The following is an 18,216-nucleotide window of genomic DNA, read 5'->3' as shown; positions in this document are numbered from 1 at the left end:
CGCAAGTAAACAGCCTCGCGCCGTATAAAAGATGATTTCCAATTATCTTCGCAGCTTTATTAAAAAATGACGATGATGCTCAAATGAATACTGCACTTATTACCGGGTGTGTATGTTGGGCTTGGTGGACGCGGGATTAGAAGGTAGCGGTCACGGTTACCCGACTAATTAGCCGAATTTTTGAGGTATTTGTAAATTATTTACCTTATCCTCCATGCTGCAACAACTGCTGCCTTGAAGACTGTGTTGATAAGAGACTCAGTTGACAGAACTTGCTGAGTCGCAGTAAGTCTCAAAACATTCAAATTTGCTGCTTTTTTTCCCCCGCTTTTCGAAACTTGGCGCTCAAGGAACGCCGAAAGTCCCGCCTAGAGTAATGCGTCAGAAACAGACACATCGTCGTGTTTTAAATAAAGCTGTAGACATTAGCTGATTTCACTCCCTTTTCCCTCCCTTTTCTTGAGATAGAAATTTTCTGTTGAAGAATCACAGTGGTCTCTTTCTTGGGAAATAAAGTTCAAAAGCACATTGTGCGTACGGGATCGCTCAGATGATGTGCAATGCATAGCTGGACCCATATTATGCATATATGCTCAGCGATAGATAACGCGTGCAAAGGCACACCGCTCCGCCTTCTCCGACACACTGCAGCATCAGATGTGAACGGCCACCTCCCAGTACGCCTGGAGTGACCACGATCCTCGGAGCCCATTACCTACAATACCGCGATTAGCGCATTTATACACTGCAAAAGCCGATGTTAGACGTCGGATACGCCTCTGCGTGTGTGACCTCAGTGTACGTCGCCCCGGGTAGTGTTGCTCCTATTCAAAAGGAGATTGTTCTACCGATACTAACCTCCAGTTATTGTGTTTCTGAAAGATTTCCAGACCAGTTCGTGCGTGACCGAAACAGCCGCTGAGGCGCGGCACGCAGGAGCTGTGTTTCACTTGCACCCTCTGTCGCGGTTTTTGACAATGAAAACAGTCCGTCTTACTGTCGAAAGTGTCTCAACGCCACTCAGGTTTACTGCGTCAATGGCGTGAACGACAGGGTGGAAAGGTGTCCTTCTCAACGCCTGATGTCTGCATTGCTCTTCAAACTGCCCATGAACAGACAGGAAAGTGCGTCTTCTCAGAACGCGCCATTTCAAGGCAGGCTTCACTTCTGCAGTTGAAAGTCGCACCGAAAGGCTAATGAAACGTTAGCATAACCCAGTTTAGTAAATTCATTTGTTATTGTTGGTTCTTGTCATCCACCGGTGGTAAGAATGAACAGGTGCATGGCCCAGAGATTTTTTGCCTTGTTTTGCTTTCTTATTGAACTTTAATTCGAACTAGTTGGAAAGCTAATTTTGCCTGACTATATCTGCATGCAAGTCTTCAGTTGCGGAGAAAGACATTACGTGCACACTTTTCAATGGAACTGGCGTTCGTTGCTTTCTAGAGTCCAGAAGAAATGCAGAAAAAATTTAAGCCAGTTGGCGCTCGCATCAGCCTCGGCTCCCTAACTCCACAGCAAGCGGGAATAGACTGCGCTTATACGGGGGAAAATAGATGCACATCAGCCTACCCTGGATCCTGGGATTCCCGGCGGTCCAGGAATGGTAGGCCCGGCCAGGCCAGGATCTCCTCGGATTCCCTTTGCTCCTGGGATGCCGGCGTAGCCTGGTACTCCCGGAACGCCATCTTGGCCGGGTGAACCTATTTCCAGAGGATGGAGAGAAGTAATTTGTTCTTTCCACTTTACGACACTTCGCGGGCCGCTTGGTTTTTTACGATGAAACCGTGTTAGTTTTTTCTCTGAATTTTCGTATCCACCAGTGTCGCCTTATCTCATTTGCGTTGGCTGCAGACACACGCACTTGACCCGGCCAGAATGGTGCACATATACATCTCCATAGAAAGCAGTGGCAACAGTAGCACGGTTCGCGCTGTTTTTTGATATGGACCGATGGAACAGCCAAGGTTGGCAAACATCCGCCCCGTATCCATGAGGCGCTGGTTTTCGAACTCCGGTGTACTAACTTCTGTCTAGCATTATCTCTAGCGGCTGCAGGGAGCCGCAACTTTTATTCGCATCTCGACAGGCAACACGCAAATTTGTTTAATGAATCAATGAATAATTGAAGTGAATGAAGGAGTTATATGGTATAACTACACTCAGGTGCTCACTGTCTGTGCCAACTTATTTAAATGTGCTATTTTACTGGCGTCACTTCTTAGTATTCAAGATGGTGGCTCCCCATGGTAGTTGTTCGGCCGGCATATTTATTTTGCACGACCCTACACTTGCAAGGCGGTATGGCTGATACTGTAGGCGACTGGGGCACGGACTGTGGGGAGTATAGGGGCTTTCATCTTCCTGCCAACACAACGAAGTTACAAGAACAGCGCTGCAGGCCAGCTCCCCTCCCTTCAGATAACATTTAGCTCTATCGGAGCGATATACTGCTGTGTCCTTTTCTTTTCTTTTTGTCATGCTACCGATATGCGTGTACTTTCTAGCGACATTTGCTTTAGATGTTGTCCCTCATGGAGTTGGCAGCTGCCTGATGCAGGTGAAGAGTTAAGAAGCGTAAGCGTCACCTGGTGCTCCGATCAGTCCGGAGTCTCCCTGCTCGCCCTTGAAGCCGATGGGGGGCACACCGGGGTAGCCAGGCGGTCCATCAGGGCCAGGGGTTCCCGGCTCTCCTGCTTCTCCCTTGAGCCCGGGGATGCCTGGGAAACCCGGCGGTCCTGGAGCGCCTTCTTCGCCCTTCGGTCCCGGGTAGATGTCTGCGAGCGAAAGACCGCCACGAAGCCGAGGATTCGGCACTGTAGTCATTTTTGCAGAGCAAATTTCATCAGCATCAAATATTTGCTCGGAGGCCTGCTACATGCATCTCGTCTTTTTCACTGGAACAGGTTCTCGCTTCCATGCGCTGCACTATCTCGAGCACCGTGAAAACACGTTCAGTGATTTTATGTGCGGTAACCCCAGCTTGCAAACTCAGTGGCCGTCTTTTTTGCCAAACGCTACGACATACTACGTTAGTTCACAGGCAGGTACACATCTACTTTCTCTGTCTTGTTTTTTATGTGAAGGAGAAAACTAAATGTTTTGAAAGTTAATAAAAATAATTAAGCATGTCGTTTTCTGCGTCTTTCACGCTTTGATGTCTGCCTAGTGAGGAGACAATGCAAGGCAAAGAAAATACGGTTGGCAGACTTAGGACGAAACGGCACCATTCCTGAAAATATTTTTTTCGTTATTCAGCGATATATTGGTCCAAATGGCAGAAATTGATTAAAACATATCCCCCCCTCTGATTAACGGTGCACTAGATCACTTAGCTCACCAAAGCGAGGCCGAAACTTCCCCGTGCATTTGTAGAAACTCTCCCCCTCCAACGAGGGAAGCAGTACTGTAAGATTCCGTCTTTATGTTAATGACTACGCCTTCGCTTACTGAGCCGAACTCACAAAGGATGGTGCTCAGAGGAATGCAGGATCAAAGCGGGATGTATTGGTCTGTTGCTTCTAAAAATAGTGTGTCGTAGCGAATGACATCGTCTCAGGTGAGCATAATCTTTCAGCGATATTTTACTCCTTTGTTTAAGTGGTGTAATAATTTTCACGTATCAAGAGACTCTTTAGTGCGCCCCGAGAGCGAGAGAGATGTATCGACGGTGCTATCGTCGACGCTTGCTAATTCATGCTGCGCTGCGTTGACCTTCATTTAGACGGTAACTGACAGGCTCCACAAAAACAAAACTAATGTTCGAGATGAGATTTAAATACATATACACGCACAGAGTAACGACCTGTACATACATACACAGTTACATTTACTTTTACATATACATATGCACAAAGACAGGCCGTAACGCTATGACAGTGAGCGCCATTGCGTGATACGGTACCGAAAGCGGGTGCCCCTTCAGGTCCAGGTGGTCCAGGGTTTCCAGGGTAACCTGAAACAGGTTTAAAAAGAATAAAATACAAAACACAGGTAAATATGTACTCCAAACACATGCACTGCCGAATAACAGGAAATTCTACACAAACAGACGCCGGCAACGCTCGCCTGAGCAACCATATTTGTGAATGGATGCGAAGTGCATGGACTCTCATGCATTGCATTCCCAAATGATACGTTGTTTTTTTTTGTGGTGTTCCTGCATCGTGCGTTCAATTTTGGCGGGGCCCTTTACATAAATATAGCGGTGTAGCGGAAGTACATGGCTTACAGCACACACGCTGCATCCAATGGACAAAAGGGCATCATTTGCTCATGCTTAAGCATTCCAGCAGCATGACAAGGGGGCATGTGGTAGTTGGTAGCTCACCGAAGAAATTTGACGCGCAACTACAGAGGCATTACTACCTTGAGCTTGCCGCATGATAGCCTTGGCTGCTTATGTGCCATTAAACCCAACACAACACACAGAGGCATTACTACAAAGACAACTACAAAGAAGAACAGCGCAACGTAAACTTTTGGGCACGGTGCCCCACCCCCTCCACCCGCTTTTAATGAGAAATTCTCTATGGGAAAACCCATGAAAAACCAGTTTTTCGAGGAAGAAAATCCAAGATGTGCTTTGTACAAATAGGACTCCTCCTCACCGCCCTGAACCGCACCCTCTAAGAGCCAGTCATAAATCTGTCCCCACTGTACTGAGGCGATTGTTTAATGCCCGCCCATTATCTTTTGAGAAAGTGTACATCGGGTAGCCCGGTCGATGCATCAACGACCGGCTGCACGAGCATAAGAATTACGACAAGAACGGCGGGACATTGCTCTTCAGAATAGCGCAAGAAACGAATGGTATCGCGGAATATATATAAGGAGACTGCAGGCATCGATTAAAGATCTTTTCAGTCTTCAATGGCAAATTTGGCAGAATAAACAGTTTTCAAGTTAAAACTACTGCCCTCATTCACTGAGGCGGTTTTTAGTCTCACTATTTCCCGACTTTTTTTTTCTGTGGATTTCTTTTTCACGGTCTTCAGATAAGCATATCAGTTGGGTTCTAGGGTTATCGTTGTCAGATCTGAGTGACAGTACCGTTGGGCTACAGTACCCGGTTGGCTACCCTGCACTGGGGTAAAGGGAAAAGGGGACGAAGGTAAAAAGTTTGGCGTACGTTTAACAGTTTTTCTCCGATTTTCTTCATGCTTTGAGTTATTCGTCTCTGTGCCTTGAAAAATTGTCAGCGGCATATTTTGCCACGAATGTACTGGAATGAATACGCATCAGGATATGTATATGAATCGAAATTACAAATAACGTAAAACAAAAGATTTATACAAGGCGATCATTTTCGAAGACTGATCAGAGCGCTCCCTGTTTCTGTTTATCTATTTCAAAGAGTCATCTAGACGGTGCAGCATGGTTAGTCTTTGATCTCCAACTGAATTTGGGCTGCAGGTGTGGTGCGCTTTCCCGAAGGGATAGAGAAAACTGAGCTACAATATATGCGGAGTCTGGCGTGGATTATATATGCGTGTGAGAGAGATGTGTGAATGGATGATATTTGCTTCTGTTCAGATGTATAGTGGCTTGATGAGAAACCCACCTTTGGGTCCGGGCCGTCCCACGGTTCCTGGCGTACCGTCGTAACCAGGATCTCCGATTTGGCCCTTTAGGCCCCTCACACCAGGGAAGCCATCGTCGCCGGGAGGGCCGCGCGATCCGGGCAGTCCCGGCACGCCCGGCTCTCCTTTGTCTCCCTTGCTGATCTCGAATGTTGAAAGACCTGCACGGCACGCCTTCTTTCAAGCCCGCAGTGACAAGATTTCAGCGAACTGTTGTCTGTATCGAGCATAGGGGGTTCAACCCTACAACGCTGAATACCCCCCCCAATCCTGCCTTTTCTCTTTTTTCTGTTTTTTTTTTGTGCACATAACTTGCGTCGACGCTTTCTGAACGCTTTCTGTCGTTTGTGCTTCCCATCACAGCTGCTCAGTCTACCACTACTACCACGGTGTACGTGGTAGTCCAGTTTCGACCAAGCACGTAACCGCCTTGACTTCATCGAAACACAAATTGTCGACTTTTTAGTTTACTTTCACCCTGCTTCTCTTGACTTATTTAATTAATAACTGATGGGTTTTTGCGTGCCAAACTGAGGAAGAGGTTGCGTTTTAAGGCGCATCCTAGGGAAGGGCTCCGGATTAATTGCAGTCATCTGGGGCTTTTCAATGTCCACAAAAGTCTCAGCACATGGGTGTTTACGCATTTCGCCTTCATAGAAAAGCTGCCATTGTGGCCGAGGTTCACTCCGCGACGCCATGCACACTAAAGGAGCTGTATAGCCATTGAACCGCTAAGGCGCGTCTTCACAACTTTACTGTGATGCTCATAGCTGAGTGTCTTTTCTTAAGCAAATCATGCAAGAAAGATTAAAAAAAAGAAATCACGCTGGCTGACCAGCTGTTGCTGCAACATTAAACTTAATGGGTCATTTAAATTAACTATGGTTAATGGAACATGTAGGGATCTTCCACTCATAGCACAGAGTTTTTGCTACCCAACTTCCACAGCGAAGCTCTGCCATGGCGTTTTTTCATAGTTGCTATCGTACCGGCTCGTTATCTCGGTGATCAGGTGAGCTTTTTTCTTAACTCGATGAGCGGTCAGTAATCGCACCAACCTACTGGATTTTAATTGTCAGATAATTGGCGCTGTCAGATAGTTTCTGTCCCCACTAACGGAGATTCCTGCGAATGGCTATGCGACATTCACTAATCAGTGATCTTAGGCTTTCAGTGGAAGGTAGCTTCTTCTGCATCCATACAGAACGCCCAACCTTAGCAGGAGCAAAGGGAGAAATATTTGTGATAGCACAGGTACTCCTTATATGAAGCAACCTGCAGCAAGTTGCGTTGGTTATATCCTTCCCGGTCCTTGTCAGGTTAAACACCGTGTGTGCACAGCCTTTGTTTTTTCTGTATGCTGCACAGCCAAGAAGTGAACCCAAAGAGTTTTTCTGCAAGCTGGCAAGTACCGCGGTATCCGGGATCTCCTGTCGGTCCCTTGAGTCCGGGCTTGCCGTCCAGACCCGGAGATCCTGGGAGTCCTGGTGGGCCGGCCGGGCCAGCGGGGCCAGGGCGTCCGTCAAAGCCCGGGTCACCCTACGCAGTGGGAAGAGCTTTGGCAACAGCATTTGGGAGCGACTATAAACTATATATGTACGGAAGGCAAATAAAGTTTTGTGCCACCGTGCAGTGTGGTGCAACTGGTCCCAATGTGCAAAAGTGGACATCAGACACTCATATCCCAAAAGTGAACAGCAGATCCATTACCAGGGACCAAAGGTTTAGATTGAGAATTAATCTCGCAGCTTCCTGTGATGGTGTGGATGCTTGGAAGGCTGTGATACCACAGAATGATGATCACACATGAACCCAGCATATCGTGCAGTGCTGCAACATAAAGGACTGTCTGCACTGTCGTCGACGTACGATACTACTGATTTATCCACGCGCTGTAGCTCAAGTCGCAATTGTGGCCAATAAATGTTATTCGCGTACAAACTTTAGAAAATTGAATTTTGCTTCTGTCTGGCGAGTAGTGGACAGAATAAGGGAAATGCAATGTCACAGCGCTTCTTCGACAGTGTGCTTGCCTTCAAGCCGGGGAATCCTGGAAGTCCTGGAAATCCGTCGGGGCCAGGCAGGCCAGGAAGACCGGGAAGACCGTTTGCTCCATCAAGGCCTGCTACGCCCGGAAAACCCGGGTCACCTTCCAGTCCGAGAGGGCCTGTGTAGGACAGCACGGTGCGTGTAGGTCGCTTAGCGGCAGTTCCAATGCCGCAGAAATATGAGAAGCAAGGCAGCCTTTTGCATCAAGGAAACAACGGCCTTCAAGAGGAGATCAGCAAACGGTGATGTAGTGTTAAGCTTACTGTAACAAAGCGGCAGTGTCAATAATTGTGTGAAAGTCTGAAAAAGTGCAAGGAGGGATTTGACTGTCATGGAGATACGCGGTCAAGTATCTGCGCTCTTATTTCAAGCCACGTTGTTTCGAACGTCAGGCATATCTTCAAAGTACATTGAGGTGGCACTTAAACAGAACAGTGAGTGTGATGATCACAGCTCTCTTTTACAATTAAGGGACAAGTCATCTAGTAATCGAAGACTCTAATGATGAAAAGTCGCATAAGTCCCGACCAACGTAGCTGGTTCCAAATGCATAGGGTAGCATCTGCATTCTCGACAAAGGCAATGCAAAAAGGTTAAACTCCACCTCCCTAACTGATTCCCCTTCCCAGATATTTTTGGGACACCTCACCCCCTCACTCATTTTAACTGGGTAGTTGGCTTTAAAACAGCTTCCTATGCTCTTCCAATCCTCCAATTTCGTAGCAAAGCCCCACGATCACAACACTGTACAGACTGCTGGATGTGCGATTTGGGTAAGACATACCTGGGGCTCCCGGGTTGCCCGGTTCGCCCTTGATGCCCGGAAGTCCAGGGAATCCATCGTAGCCCCTGGGTCCTGGTTCTCCCGGTGGCCCGTCTGGTGCACCTAGAGCTCGACCGGGCTCTCCCCGCTCTCCCTTCCTTCCAGGAAGACCAGGGAATCCGGCAGAGCCCTTCGGTCCAGGCGCACCTTGTGAAAATTGAGCCGGCATCGAAATGACGGAGACGCAAGTATATTCGGCCTCGATGTTTAAATAGCAGTAGGCTATGCAACTACAGGCTTTCCTGGCTTAGTGAAATACTTATGCTTTCTTTCACGAATAATGCTGCAGGGAAATGCTTATTCTCCGGGAAAATCAGTATTTCGTTATTTGCGCTCAACAAGCAAAGTTGAGTGCTAATATGGCCACAATTTATACTGGTGCACTTTATCGAAAATGCGCAGGTCATTTTGAGGTTGGCCGGAGCATGTTGATGACACTTCTTTTGGTATTCTGCGGTGGTGTTGGCCATCTCTTGGCTCTAGATAGTATAGTGAGAAAAAGCTTTTCTCGTCTTCACAACTTTGGAGCTGTAATAATGCCTTAGGAACCTGCTAGCAAAGCCTGGTACCTGTTGGTACCAAACGTGAAGTAGCCTGCTGATTTCTCACACTGGGTGTGCGTTGAAGTGCAAGAAGAAGGTGCCAGTAAAACCTTTACCGTTTTAAGTCTGATGCAATCGAAGCTCTGTGCCAGACAGTGTTAAAAATTTAGGGGGAATGTGAAGGGAATCAGGGAATGTAAAAGAGTCCTGCTGCGGCGTCTTAAGTAAGGGCTTGATTAATGTTTGACCTCTGAGCATATCTGACGGTACCTTATTTTATGGGAAGATCACTCTGTCCTCACGCTCAGTGCACACGGGCGTATATACCAGTGATTACCTTCGATCCCTGGAAAGCCATCCTCGCCTCGAATGCCTCGCTGAGCTCTATCTCCCTTCTGGCCAGGAAGACCCGGGAAGCCGAGATCTCCACGTTCACCCGCAAGGCCTGGTCTTCCAGGAAGCCCCGGAAATCCTGGCTGTCCACTGTCGCCCCGCTCTCCTGCGTTAAGGCGTGTTTAACACATTCGCAGGGGTGCTGTAAAAATAATGTCGCCGTACAAGTACAGAAAATCTCAGTACAAATCAAGAATTCTGCCTAGGAAACGCGTTTTTTCGGCTACTAGCTTGGGCAGCATATGACCCGAAGCAATGATAATGACATGTCATGGTGCTCTGGTCTATTGCTGCAAGGATCCGCGCGAGAAAGCACTGTACTTGAACGATACCGTCTATAGGTCAGCGTCTTCGAGCACCAGCCAAGCCACTGCAACAGTCAGTGAAAAGAGTACTCTTGAGTTGCGACTAGTTTTGCAAGGCATTCGCGTGCACGCAGCCCGGAGGCTTTCGTATGAAGACGATGCAAAGGTCAGGTTATTATTATTATTTTGCTTATTATTATTAACTTTTATAAATTTTCCCAGTGCTCGCGCAGGGAAACTAATTCGTTACAATACGCAGGCCACACAGGTAGAGCTGGAGTCATTTACATACCTTTAGTCCCTTTAAGTCCAGGGTATCCTGGCTCTCCCGCCAGTCCATCCCAGCCAGGGGGCCCAAAGTCTCCTGCCTCGCCTTTTCTGCCTGCAAGAAGAGTCATTGACAGTGCAGATAACTTCTACTATACGCTACTAAAGGCATATTTTTTTCTTTTCCGATGTCGTGTTTTAAACTACACTCTCACACATTCGCATGTGATCATGAAAAATCATCGAATACAAACGATTAAATCATAGCAACAACATGAATAATAGTGCAGCCCAAAGCTCTCGTCGATCACTGATGGCTGAACGTATTATACGCAGTCAGACTGCCAAGCTTGCCCAGCGGTGTAACAAAGAAATGACAGATTATGCTAGTCCCTTTTTATCTTGTCAACGGGGCTTGTTTTTCTGCATGATGCCGGTCTGTGCGGCACGGTGCCGTAACCGTTCATATTTCTGTTTGAGCTTAACCGGCGATCCTCGTGGCATCAGCAGTCCTCCTAGGTAGAGGATGACTGCTGTAGTAGGAGATGAAGGAGGCGCGCGCACGTACCTGGCGTCCCCGGGTAACCCTCGAGACCGGGCGTTCCAGGTTGTCCCCTGCCGCCGGGCTGGCCGTCCCGGCCGCGGGGTCCGGGTGCTCCTGCTGCACCTGGCTCGCCCTTGGCTCCGGGTAGACCCGGGAAACCGTCAATGCCCGGCAGTCCGGGAATGCCCCTTTCTCCTGCGCATGCCGCCAAGTTGGAAACTCTCATCACCCATACACGCACGCACGAAGCAGTGAAGTCGTGCCGCATGTTGAGCTCTTTGCTTTGCTCAGAGGTGATGAAAGGGTCTTGAGATCAGACTTTTGAACGTATTCTTCTGTCCTTCTGCTACTAGTAGGGGTTTATTCAGAACAAAATCAAAACGCCGCTTGATGAAAGGTATTGGTTTCGCTTGGGTGGGAGTGGAGCAGCATGCCTCCGGTTAAGCATATATGTAAATACAGTACGAACAGGCAAAGAACAGTTGTGCAGTGAGCGTAAAATTATGCAACACTTAAAAAAGAAAAAGAACATGCTCGCTGTTGCGCTACATTAAGTTACTCGATGATAAGAACGGGAAGCCATAATACACACGAAAACGTGCGGAGCAGCACAAACGTGGGAATGCATTGTGGTACATACTGTTTTACACACCTACACCTAAAGCCTAAAGACACTGAATTTGGGAAGGCTTATGCGCCGAATGAGCCAGTAATAAAACCAGACGAGTGTCACATTCTCTTCTCTGCATACGTGATACTGTTATAATATGCTGTAAATATTTATTATGTCGTGACCTTCTGTAGACTGCTCTGATCTTTAAGCACCTGGTGTCGTTTCTGTAAGTGCAATGAGATGCTTCTATAAACCAGTATGCATAAAAAATTGCTGGCGGTTTATCATTGCTAAGCAATAAATATTGCGCGAAAGCACAATTTTTCGCAGGTGGACACCACCGCCGCGTACCTGAAAGCTCGATTGAGGTTTCCGCTAACCCAGGGAGCCAGTTATGCGCATCTTTAACTTTTTCATCGTCAATGCCATGTTTCTACAGCAATGTTGTCAACTCCAATACGTATTGCTTTAGTGCCGTGTTTCTGCCACAACGTTGTTCTCGTCAACGCATGCAGCGCACACCTCTCTGTCACTACTGCCACATAGCTCAAAGCGCGGATATTAGTTTCATAGCGGCCTGCAAAGCTGGTCTGTTCGTGCCGCCGTGGGTTTGACTCCCAGGCCTGGATACTTTTTTGATTTCTTTTTATTTATTATTTTCACTTGGCACAAATCCACGAACAACGCAAGCATACAAACACCATAAACATACAAATATCCCAAGATCTTGGTCTGGGTTGACCCATTGGAATAGTGCTTTCGCACTAATAGGGAGAGGATTCGTGACTTTAAATCCTAACAATGGCAGAGCTTCCATATGGCACGAGTTAACAGAGGTAGTTGCAGGAAGCCTTTGAGGGGCAGGCTAAGCCACAGCTGGCAGCGTCTTGCGCAGTGTCGTGCCTCACCCTTCTGGCCGTCGTAGCCAGGCAGCCCAGGATTCCCCTGCGTTCCGATGCCGGCGTCACCGGGGTCTCCCTTCACTCCCTTCGGTCCGTCATATCCATTGTAGCCCGGTTCACCTGCGTGCACCCAGTGTGAAAAGAAAGTTTAGCCGGCGTGACAAAAGTCCCATTAGATGGTACTGCGGTTTACAAAATTCATGGAAATACATGTGCTCAATCAAGCAAATTCTTGCGTCTCATCGTGTTTTCCTTTTTCTTTATGCTTACGGGTAGGAATATAATTTTTTGTGTTGGCAGCTGTTGGCAACGTTTAATTGTCCCCGCAGCCTTATTTGCTGCCTTTGTCAACTATAATCAACCCTAAATTAGTACTGTAAAAGGCTACCATGCCATACTTTGATAACCAGATAAATGTTTTTTTGGCTAACAACTTTTTCAAAATGACAGTTCAGCTGGAACCTTGCTGTTCATGTGGAGTCTGTGTTGAGGCCTGCCGGCATGCTGCTTCGGTACTCGCCTTTTTGTCCCTTGGTCCCAGCGAATCCCGGCTGCCCGGCGGGACCGGGAGCACCAGGGTATCCTGGCAGGCCTTGCTCACCCTTGGGTCCTAGGATGCCCGGAAGGCCTGGCGGTCCCGTGCCTTTGCCAGTGCCAGGGCGTCCTCGCCCGCCCTGCGCGTGTGGCGAGCTCAGTTCCAAGTACAATGCCGCCGCTGCTCCAACTTGCCAGTGCTCCACGAAAGGGAGGGCTGGCCAAGCATTCACGCGTATCATAGCTGCGTTTTTGCGCCTTATAGAGCCGCAGTCCTCCGAAAACAAATTTACCGATTAAGGAGGAAGACAAAGCGGCTAGACTTTATTCGGTATTTATGTGATGGAGGATAAGATTCTTGTTCTTAAAAAAGCGAGAGATCCGTGCAGTCACGAAGAGGAGGGGGCGGTGTTCCACAAAAACATGGGCTGGTAGTGAAACGGAGACGGGACGTGCAGACTGTTTAAGAGGTGCAGGGTAGGGAGATGTGTAACTCCCAGCAAAGCGGGAATGTGTGGCACGCCGAAGTGACACGTGTGGCGCATGCTCTCACAGAAGTGAGACACATGAGATGAACGAAATGAGAAACAAGCAGACGTGAAGCTCTGTGCTTGAAACTGATCTCAGCTGAGCGCTGAACTAGCATGCGCACCTTGGGTCCGGGACGCCCATCATAGCCGCGCTCTCCGCTCGGTCCGGGCGTACCCCTCCGGCCGGGAAGTCCTTGGTCTCCGCCAAGACCCGGGTAGCCTTTAAGACCTCCCGGGCCCTGGAGAGAGTAGCCCGGTGTGCCGTGATCACCCTTGTCTCCCTGACGCCCAGGCAGGCCGTCGTAGCCGGCCGTCCCTTTATCTCCTGCAAACAGTCAAACTCTACCGTCAGCTATCGCGCTGGCTGTGATCTATGTGCAGGGCCTTGCATACAGCTGCTTTTATAATGTATGCTTGTTGGCAACATTGCGTGGTGCCGAACACTACACCACGCGGAAATTGTAAGGCTGCAGGTGCCCTCACCTTATCAGTATTCGACCTAATCTGTGAAAGTATTTTCTTATGTGAACAACCGAGCTCTGGATTCTTCAGCGTGTTGAAGGGATACTGAAGCATTTTATAGCTGCATTTTCTGATGGAAACGAGAGTTGAACTGCTAAAACTAATAAATACGGCAAGCTTTTTTGAAATAGAAAGTGTGAAACATGTTTTCTTTCTTGCAGTTCAAATGTGACGTCACAACAACCCCGCTGCTCCCGCCCGATTTAAATCGCTACATGTGTGTGGCCGACAGGGTACAGTTATCTGTGTACATGTTTTATCCGACTCCACTTTCTCATGGAGAACCTTAGTAATGAAAGGTTCGATACAGCGGAACCAAATGCTAAAGTAATGCAATGCTCAAGACTGTCATAATAGCATCGTTGGCCGAGACGCGCCTTCAAATACGTTTCTGAGGGATGAGAAGCTCCGATGACTGCGGATTCGTGAGGCGTAGCTATCACGTCCAACCCTCATGCCTCTGAAACGTGATTACACTTTTTCAGTGCAACCGAAGTTGAGTTTCTAGTGCAGCCGTATTGAGAATCATCGACATGACGCATATAACATCATAATAAAGCCCCTTTTTTATTGTTGCTAGTTAGGCAAGAGCACACAAAATTCCTTCACGTCGTCGTTGCATTATAAATGGCGCATAGCACACTGCTAAGTTGAAAGAATAAATAACACCACAAGAATGTGAGGATTGTTATTCATATCCAGACTTATTATCTACTATTAGCGTGGGAAATCGCAATGAATGCTTAGCTTAGTACAATGATGAATATCATGAAGCGTTGAGCTCTGTGCGTTAGCGTTCGCTTAGTTCTGTGCAGTGCTTAGTTCAACCTAGTGCAACGCGGTGAACGACACCTGGCACATTATAGCGTTCGCATTTGCGCACAGGATGCGCTTCAACTATTGATTGGCATGAAGCTGCAGTTTGTTCACGTTACGTCCCGGATGATACGGTAAAGCCTAGGAATCTCGTTGCACAACACGCAGCGAGGTACGATCTAATGACACATCGATAAAGTCGTAATAACTGTATTTCTGTCTCAACACCGCACGTGAAACCGCGACTTTAAGGCACAACGTGACGTTATTTCTGCTGTTGCCATTGTACGTTGAGTACGAGAGAGAAAAGCTGTTTCTGGCCCTCACTGGCTTACCAACCCATCCGCTACATTTTGTCACTCGCAGGCGCCTGACGCCATAGGCTCGCAGCCCTAAGCCCCCCACCCCCACCCCTTCCGCCTTCTTTTTGTGTGTGTGTATGAATACGAAGCTTCTTCATTGGCAGAGCGGTATTCGTCGCTCATGCACTGAATTTTACGCTCATCAGAACCAGGCTTCACGTTGCACAGCTGTGTGATGTAGCGCTTCGAATCACAGCAGCCAGCTGGCTGGCTGACTGGCTGCAAGGATGTCATGACGTAACACTTTTCGCCTCGTGTTTGACAAGGCAGCATGCCGTGCGCTTTTAAAATGTCAAAGATAAAACCATCAGCTGAAAAATGCGCAAAGTGATGATTATGTCTCGGTGTAATCACATACGGAGAATTCGTTTTTAGCCTTTTCTTCTAATTCCTCCACAGCGCTTTGAGCAGCGTACGTGCATCATCACTCGGGCAATTTAATGAAGCACAGAAATAGGCAAACGAAAGTGATCAGTCGAGTAGTACATCTTTCAAACATATTTTGGTAACTGAGAACTGAGAACTGAAAGCTTTCTCTCTGCGGCATGCATGTTTTCTTGTGAGAAACTGTACATCCACAGGACTTGTGCTTGAAAGACACTTGTTGGCTGCTCGACAGCTAACAGTCTGCTCGGTGAGCAAACCATTAGCATGATGAGTGTAACCGAGTAAGTAGAAGTGTGCAAGACGATATACAGTGGTGAATTAGGCAAGACCGCTTGCCTTTTGGTCCCTCTCTGCCGGGCAGGCCTGGGGCACCGGGTGCACCTCGTTCTCCGATCAAGTGCGTCTGGTTTTCCGCAACGTTCACCGGAAGTCCAGGGTCACCTGAAAGCAATACACCATCTCCATTATTGCTCCGTTTTTAGCATGGGACAAAGAAAAATAAAACAGCATATACGGTTATGGTGACAGGGCACATTCATCTTGCCGTGCAACATACTGTTGCACGGCTTTAAGTGCAGTATCGCGAATAGGCAGGTTGACGAACTGCAATAGCATACGATTGAGTTATGATGTATTGGATGAACATCCCTCGCCTAAATTGCCTAAATTTGAGAAAGCCATGATTGAACAAAGGAATCTTATTTTTTTTATTCTTACTGACGGGTACCTGTCCTCATACTACCCGCGAAATTTCGTGCGGTTACGGTGAGCTGCCTTCTGTCGGCAGCCGTGAACGCCGGTCAAAATGGCGAGCTCCAGCGGTGATGACTGCGTCGTTGCCTGTTCCTGAGTTGATTAACGGCGATTGAGATACACGCGGGCATTGTCAAACTACGCTTCAAATTACACAACAGTGAAGAGGCGGGTGGCTCACAAGGTGCACGCATGTAGGCCCACTTGCACCCGACACCCACGCGGGTGAAAGAGAGTGACTGCTGTAGGGGGGGGGGGAACATGGCTCATTGAGTGCAAACCTCGTCGACTGAGCAGCTGTACAGGGCGTGACACTAACCCATGTCGCCGGGTGGTCCAGTTGCGCCCGGCTCTCCGGGCTCGCCTTCCTCTCCATAGTCGCCCTTCTCGCCTATGTAGTAGTCTCCGGCTTCACCTTTTCGGCCAGCGAGGCCCGGGAAGCCTTCCGCGCCATCAGCACCCGGGTAGCCTGGATCTCCGACTTCCCCCTGCGGACGGCGCCAAGTGTCGGCTCATGCAGGGATGTTTACCTCACGGAAGCACACTTGCTCGTCGGCCACAGCTTAATTGCTGTGTGTGTCTGGTGCCAAAGCCAAGTTAAAAGCACGTTTACGCCTCTCTCCTAGCTGGTGGAAAAGTACGCCTTACCGACTAGCCAAACACCATGCATCGCTCATGCACGCATAATGCAAAGTGAGAGTACGAAACATTAAAATGGGCAACCCAAGAGCTTTGCCCAACAGTGCGCCACAGCGAGAGGGATTATCATAGAAGGCATGCAAAGGCATCGCACAATTTGCAAAAAAATAACGTTTTCCCTTTTACATGCATGCAAGAGACTGCAGAGGGAGGTATTGTGTTCCGACGCTTGGCTGTTTGCGCGCGACTGCAAGTGGCGCAGGCTTTTAGACGCAGCAAGGGCGGACAGCTGCCGTGTGGTGCGTGCAAGACTTGCGGTCATCAGCGCAGCACCTACCATGTCTCCCTTGACGCCTATGATGCCGGGTAGGCCGTCTGGTCCGCGGTTGCCCTCTCGGCCAGACAGGCCCCTTGGTCCGTAGTCTCCGCGTTCACCCCTCTCGCCCTTAATGGAGCCCGGCGGTAGCGGACCCGGTGGGAAGATGTAGTCGCCCGGGAAACCTTTCTCGCCCTTCTGGCCGTCGATACCCTGCTCGCCGTCTCGACCCTGAGACAAAAAACCAATGACGACTTTAGCCGCTTTGCCAGCAAGCCGCCTCTGGAGAGGCCTCAGCGCCTCGACGAGCATTGTTCTTCGCTGTCCCTCTGCAAACACCCACTCACCGTGCCCATGAAGCACGCAAGAGTGCAGCGACAGCTTCTCTCGCAGCGCTTTTGTATGTATTCACAGACGTGCAACAAATGGCAGACTTGAGAAACCCCTCCTGCAAGTGTGACTTATGACCAATAATAAAAGCGGGAGCAGACCGATGCGTCGAGTGTTGAAACGAAACTATTAAAACGTGGCATCTTCGTGATTCGTCGCTGGATACCACCAACTTGACAGGCGTGAGGCGCAGTGCAGGTCGAACAAACAAGAACACAAAAGGAGCAGTGAGCTGCATCAGGCCATCTAGCTGGCGCCATGTGCGAATGCGTTTTATTCTTTCACTTTTGTTGGCCATTCTCGCACTCAAGCGACCTGCCACTGCCTGCTGCCTCCAACGTGATTTATCTTTAGCGCCAGAGTGAGAAATTCACAGCGCGTTTCTGTGCCCCGACCTCCGAGCGGATTCCAATAACAATGTCTTAAAATTTTTTTAGACGGCTTTTCTGTGAAATCACGAATGTTCAAGTGTTTATTTCTAAGAGAAGCTGAAACATTCAAAACATGTTGAGTATTGCATCAGCTTAAATTGGTTCGATTAACTTGGCTAGTGTAAACCTTCCTTAAGGCACTAAAAAAAAGCGTCTCCACGTGCAAGGCATATGCAGGGTGTTCAAAGTTAAGCTTTCAGAAATATTTTTAAAGCAAAAGAAAGCAGTTTTTTTCACGTAAGTTATCGGGCCAAGCGGACGTAAAGTTGTCATCGACCTCCTCATTAGTTCAAACAAATTAATAAAATTTTGACTTACTGACTTTAGCAGGCATGTTTATATTGGAAGCATAGAGGCAGTCGTATTTCTAGACTATTCCGTGGGGTAGAATTCTAGCACGCCCTCCAAGTTTCCTACTCGATCCTGGCAATTTCGCACGCTAAATGGCGGCGCGAAACTCCTCCCGGTATGACGCAGCTATTGCATATGGCGTTACGTATCCCAACAGAGTAGGGC

General features: G+C 48.4%; 1 protein-coding gene across 1 annotated transcript in view; it reads right to left on the bottom strand.

The window, feature by feature from the left end:
• The window catches only part of LOC144114913 (uncharacterized), an 80,448-nt gene that overhangs the window by 12,262 nt on the left and 49,970 nt on the right, over positions 1–18,216 (bottom strand). Inside the window, exons 20-35 of the mRNA XM_077648936.1 lie at positions 16,901–17,110; positions 16,244–16,412; positions 15,508–15,612; positions 13,207–13,409; positions 12,541–12,694; positions 12,027–12,140; positions 10,530–10,700; positions 9,987–10,076; positions 9,334–9,495; positions 8,416–8,601; positions 7,616–7,749; positions 6,995–7,121; positions 5,564–5,743; positions 3,905–3,955; positions 2,589–2,777; positions 1,573–1,703 (exon numbers count right to left, since the gene is read on the bottom strand). Coding sequence (XP_077505062.1) covers positions 1,573–1,703; positions 2,589–2,777; positions 3,905–3,955; positions 5,564–5,743; positions 6,995–7,121; positions 7,616–7,749; positions 8,416–8,601; positions 9,334–9,495; positions 9,987–10,076; positions 10,530–10,700; positions 12,027–12,140; positions 12,541–12,694; positions 13,207–13,409; positions 15,508–15,612; positions 16,244–16,412; positions 16,901–17,110 — 2,376 coding nt within the window. The remainder of the gene's footprint in view (positions 1–1,572; positions 1,704–2,588; positions 2,778–3,904; positions 3,956–5,563; positions 5,744–6,994; positions 7,122–7,615; positions 7,750–8,415; positions 8,602–9,333; positions 9,496–9,986; positions 10,077–10,529; positions 10,701–12,026; positions 12,141–12,540; positions 12,695–13,206; positions 13,410–15,507; positions 15,613–16,243; positions 16,413–16,900; positions 17,111–18,216) is intronic.

The sequence above is a fragment of the Amblyomma americanum genome, chromosome 1 (assembly GCF_052857255.1).
Source record: "Amblyomma americanum isolate KBUSLIRL-KWMA chromosome 1, ASM5285725v1, whole genome shotgun sequence".
NCBI lineage: Eukaryota > Metazoa > Arthropoda > Arachnida > Ixodida > Ixodidae > Amblyomma > Amblyomma americanum.
This window is presented reverse-complemented; position numbering and strand designations above follow the sequence as displayed.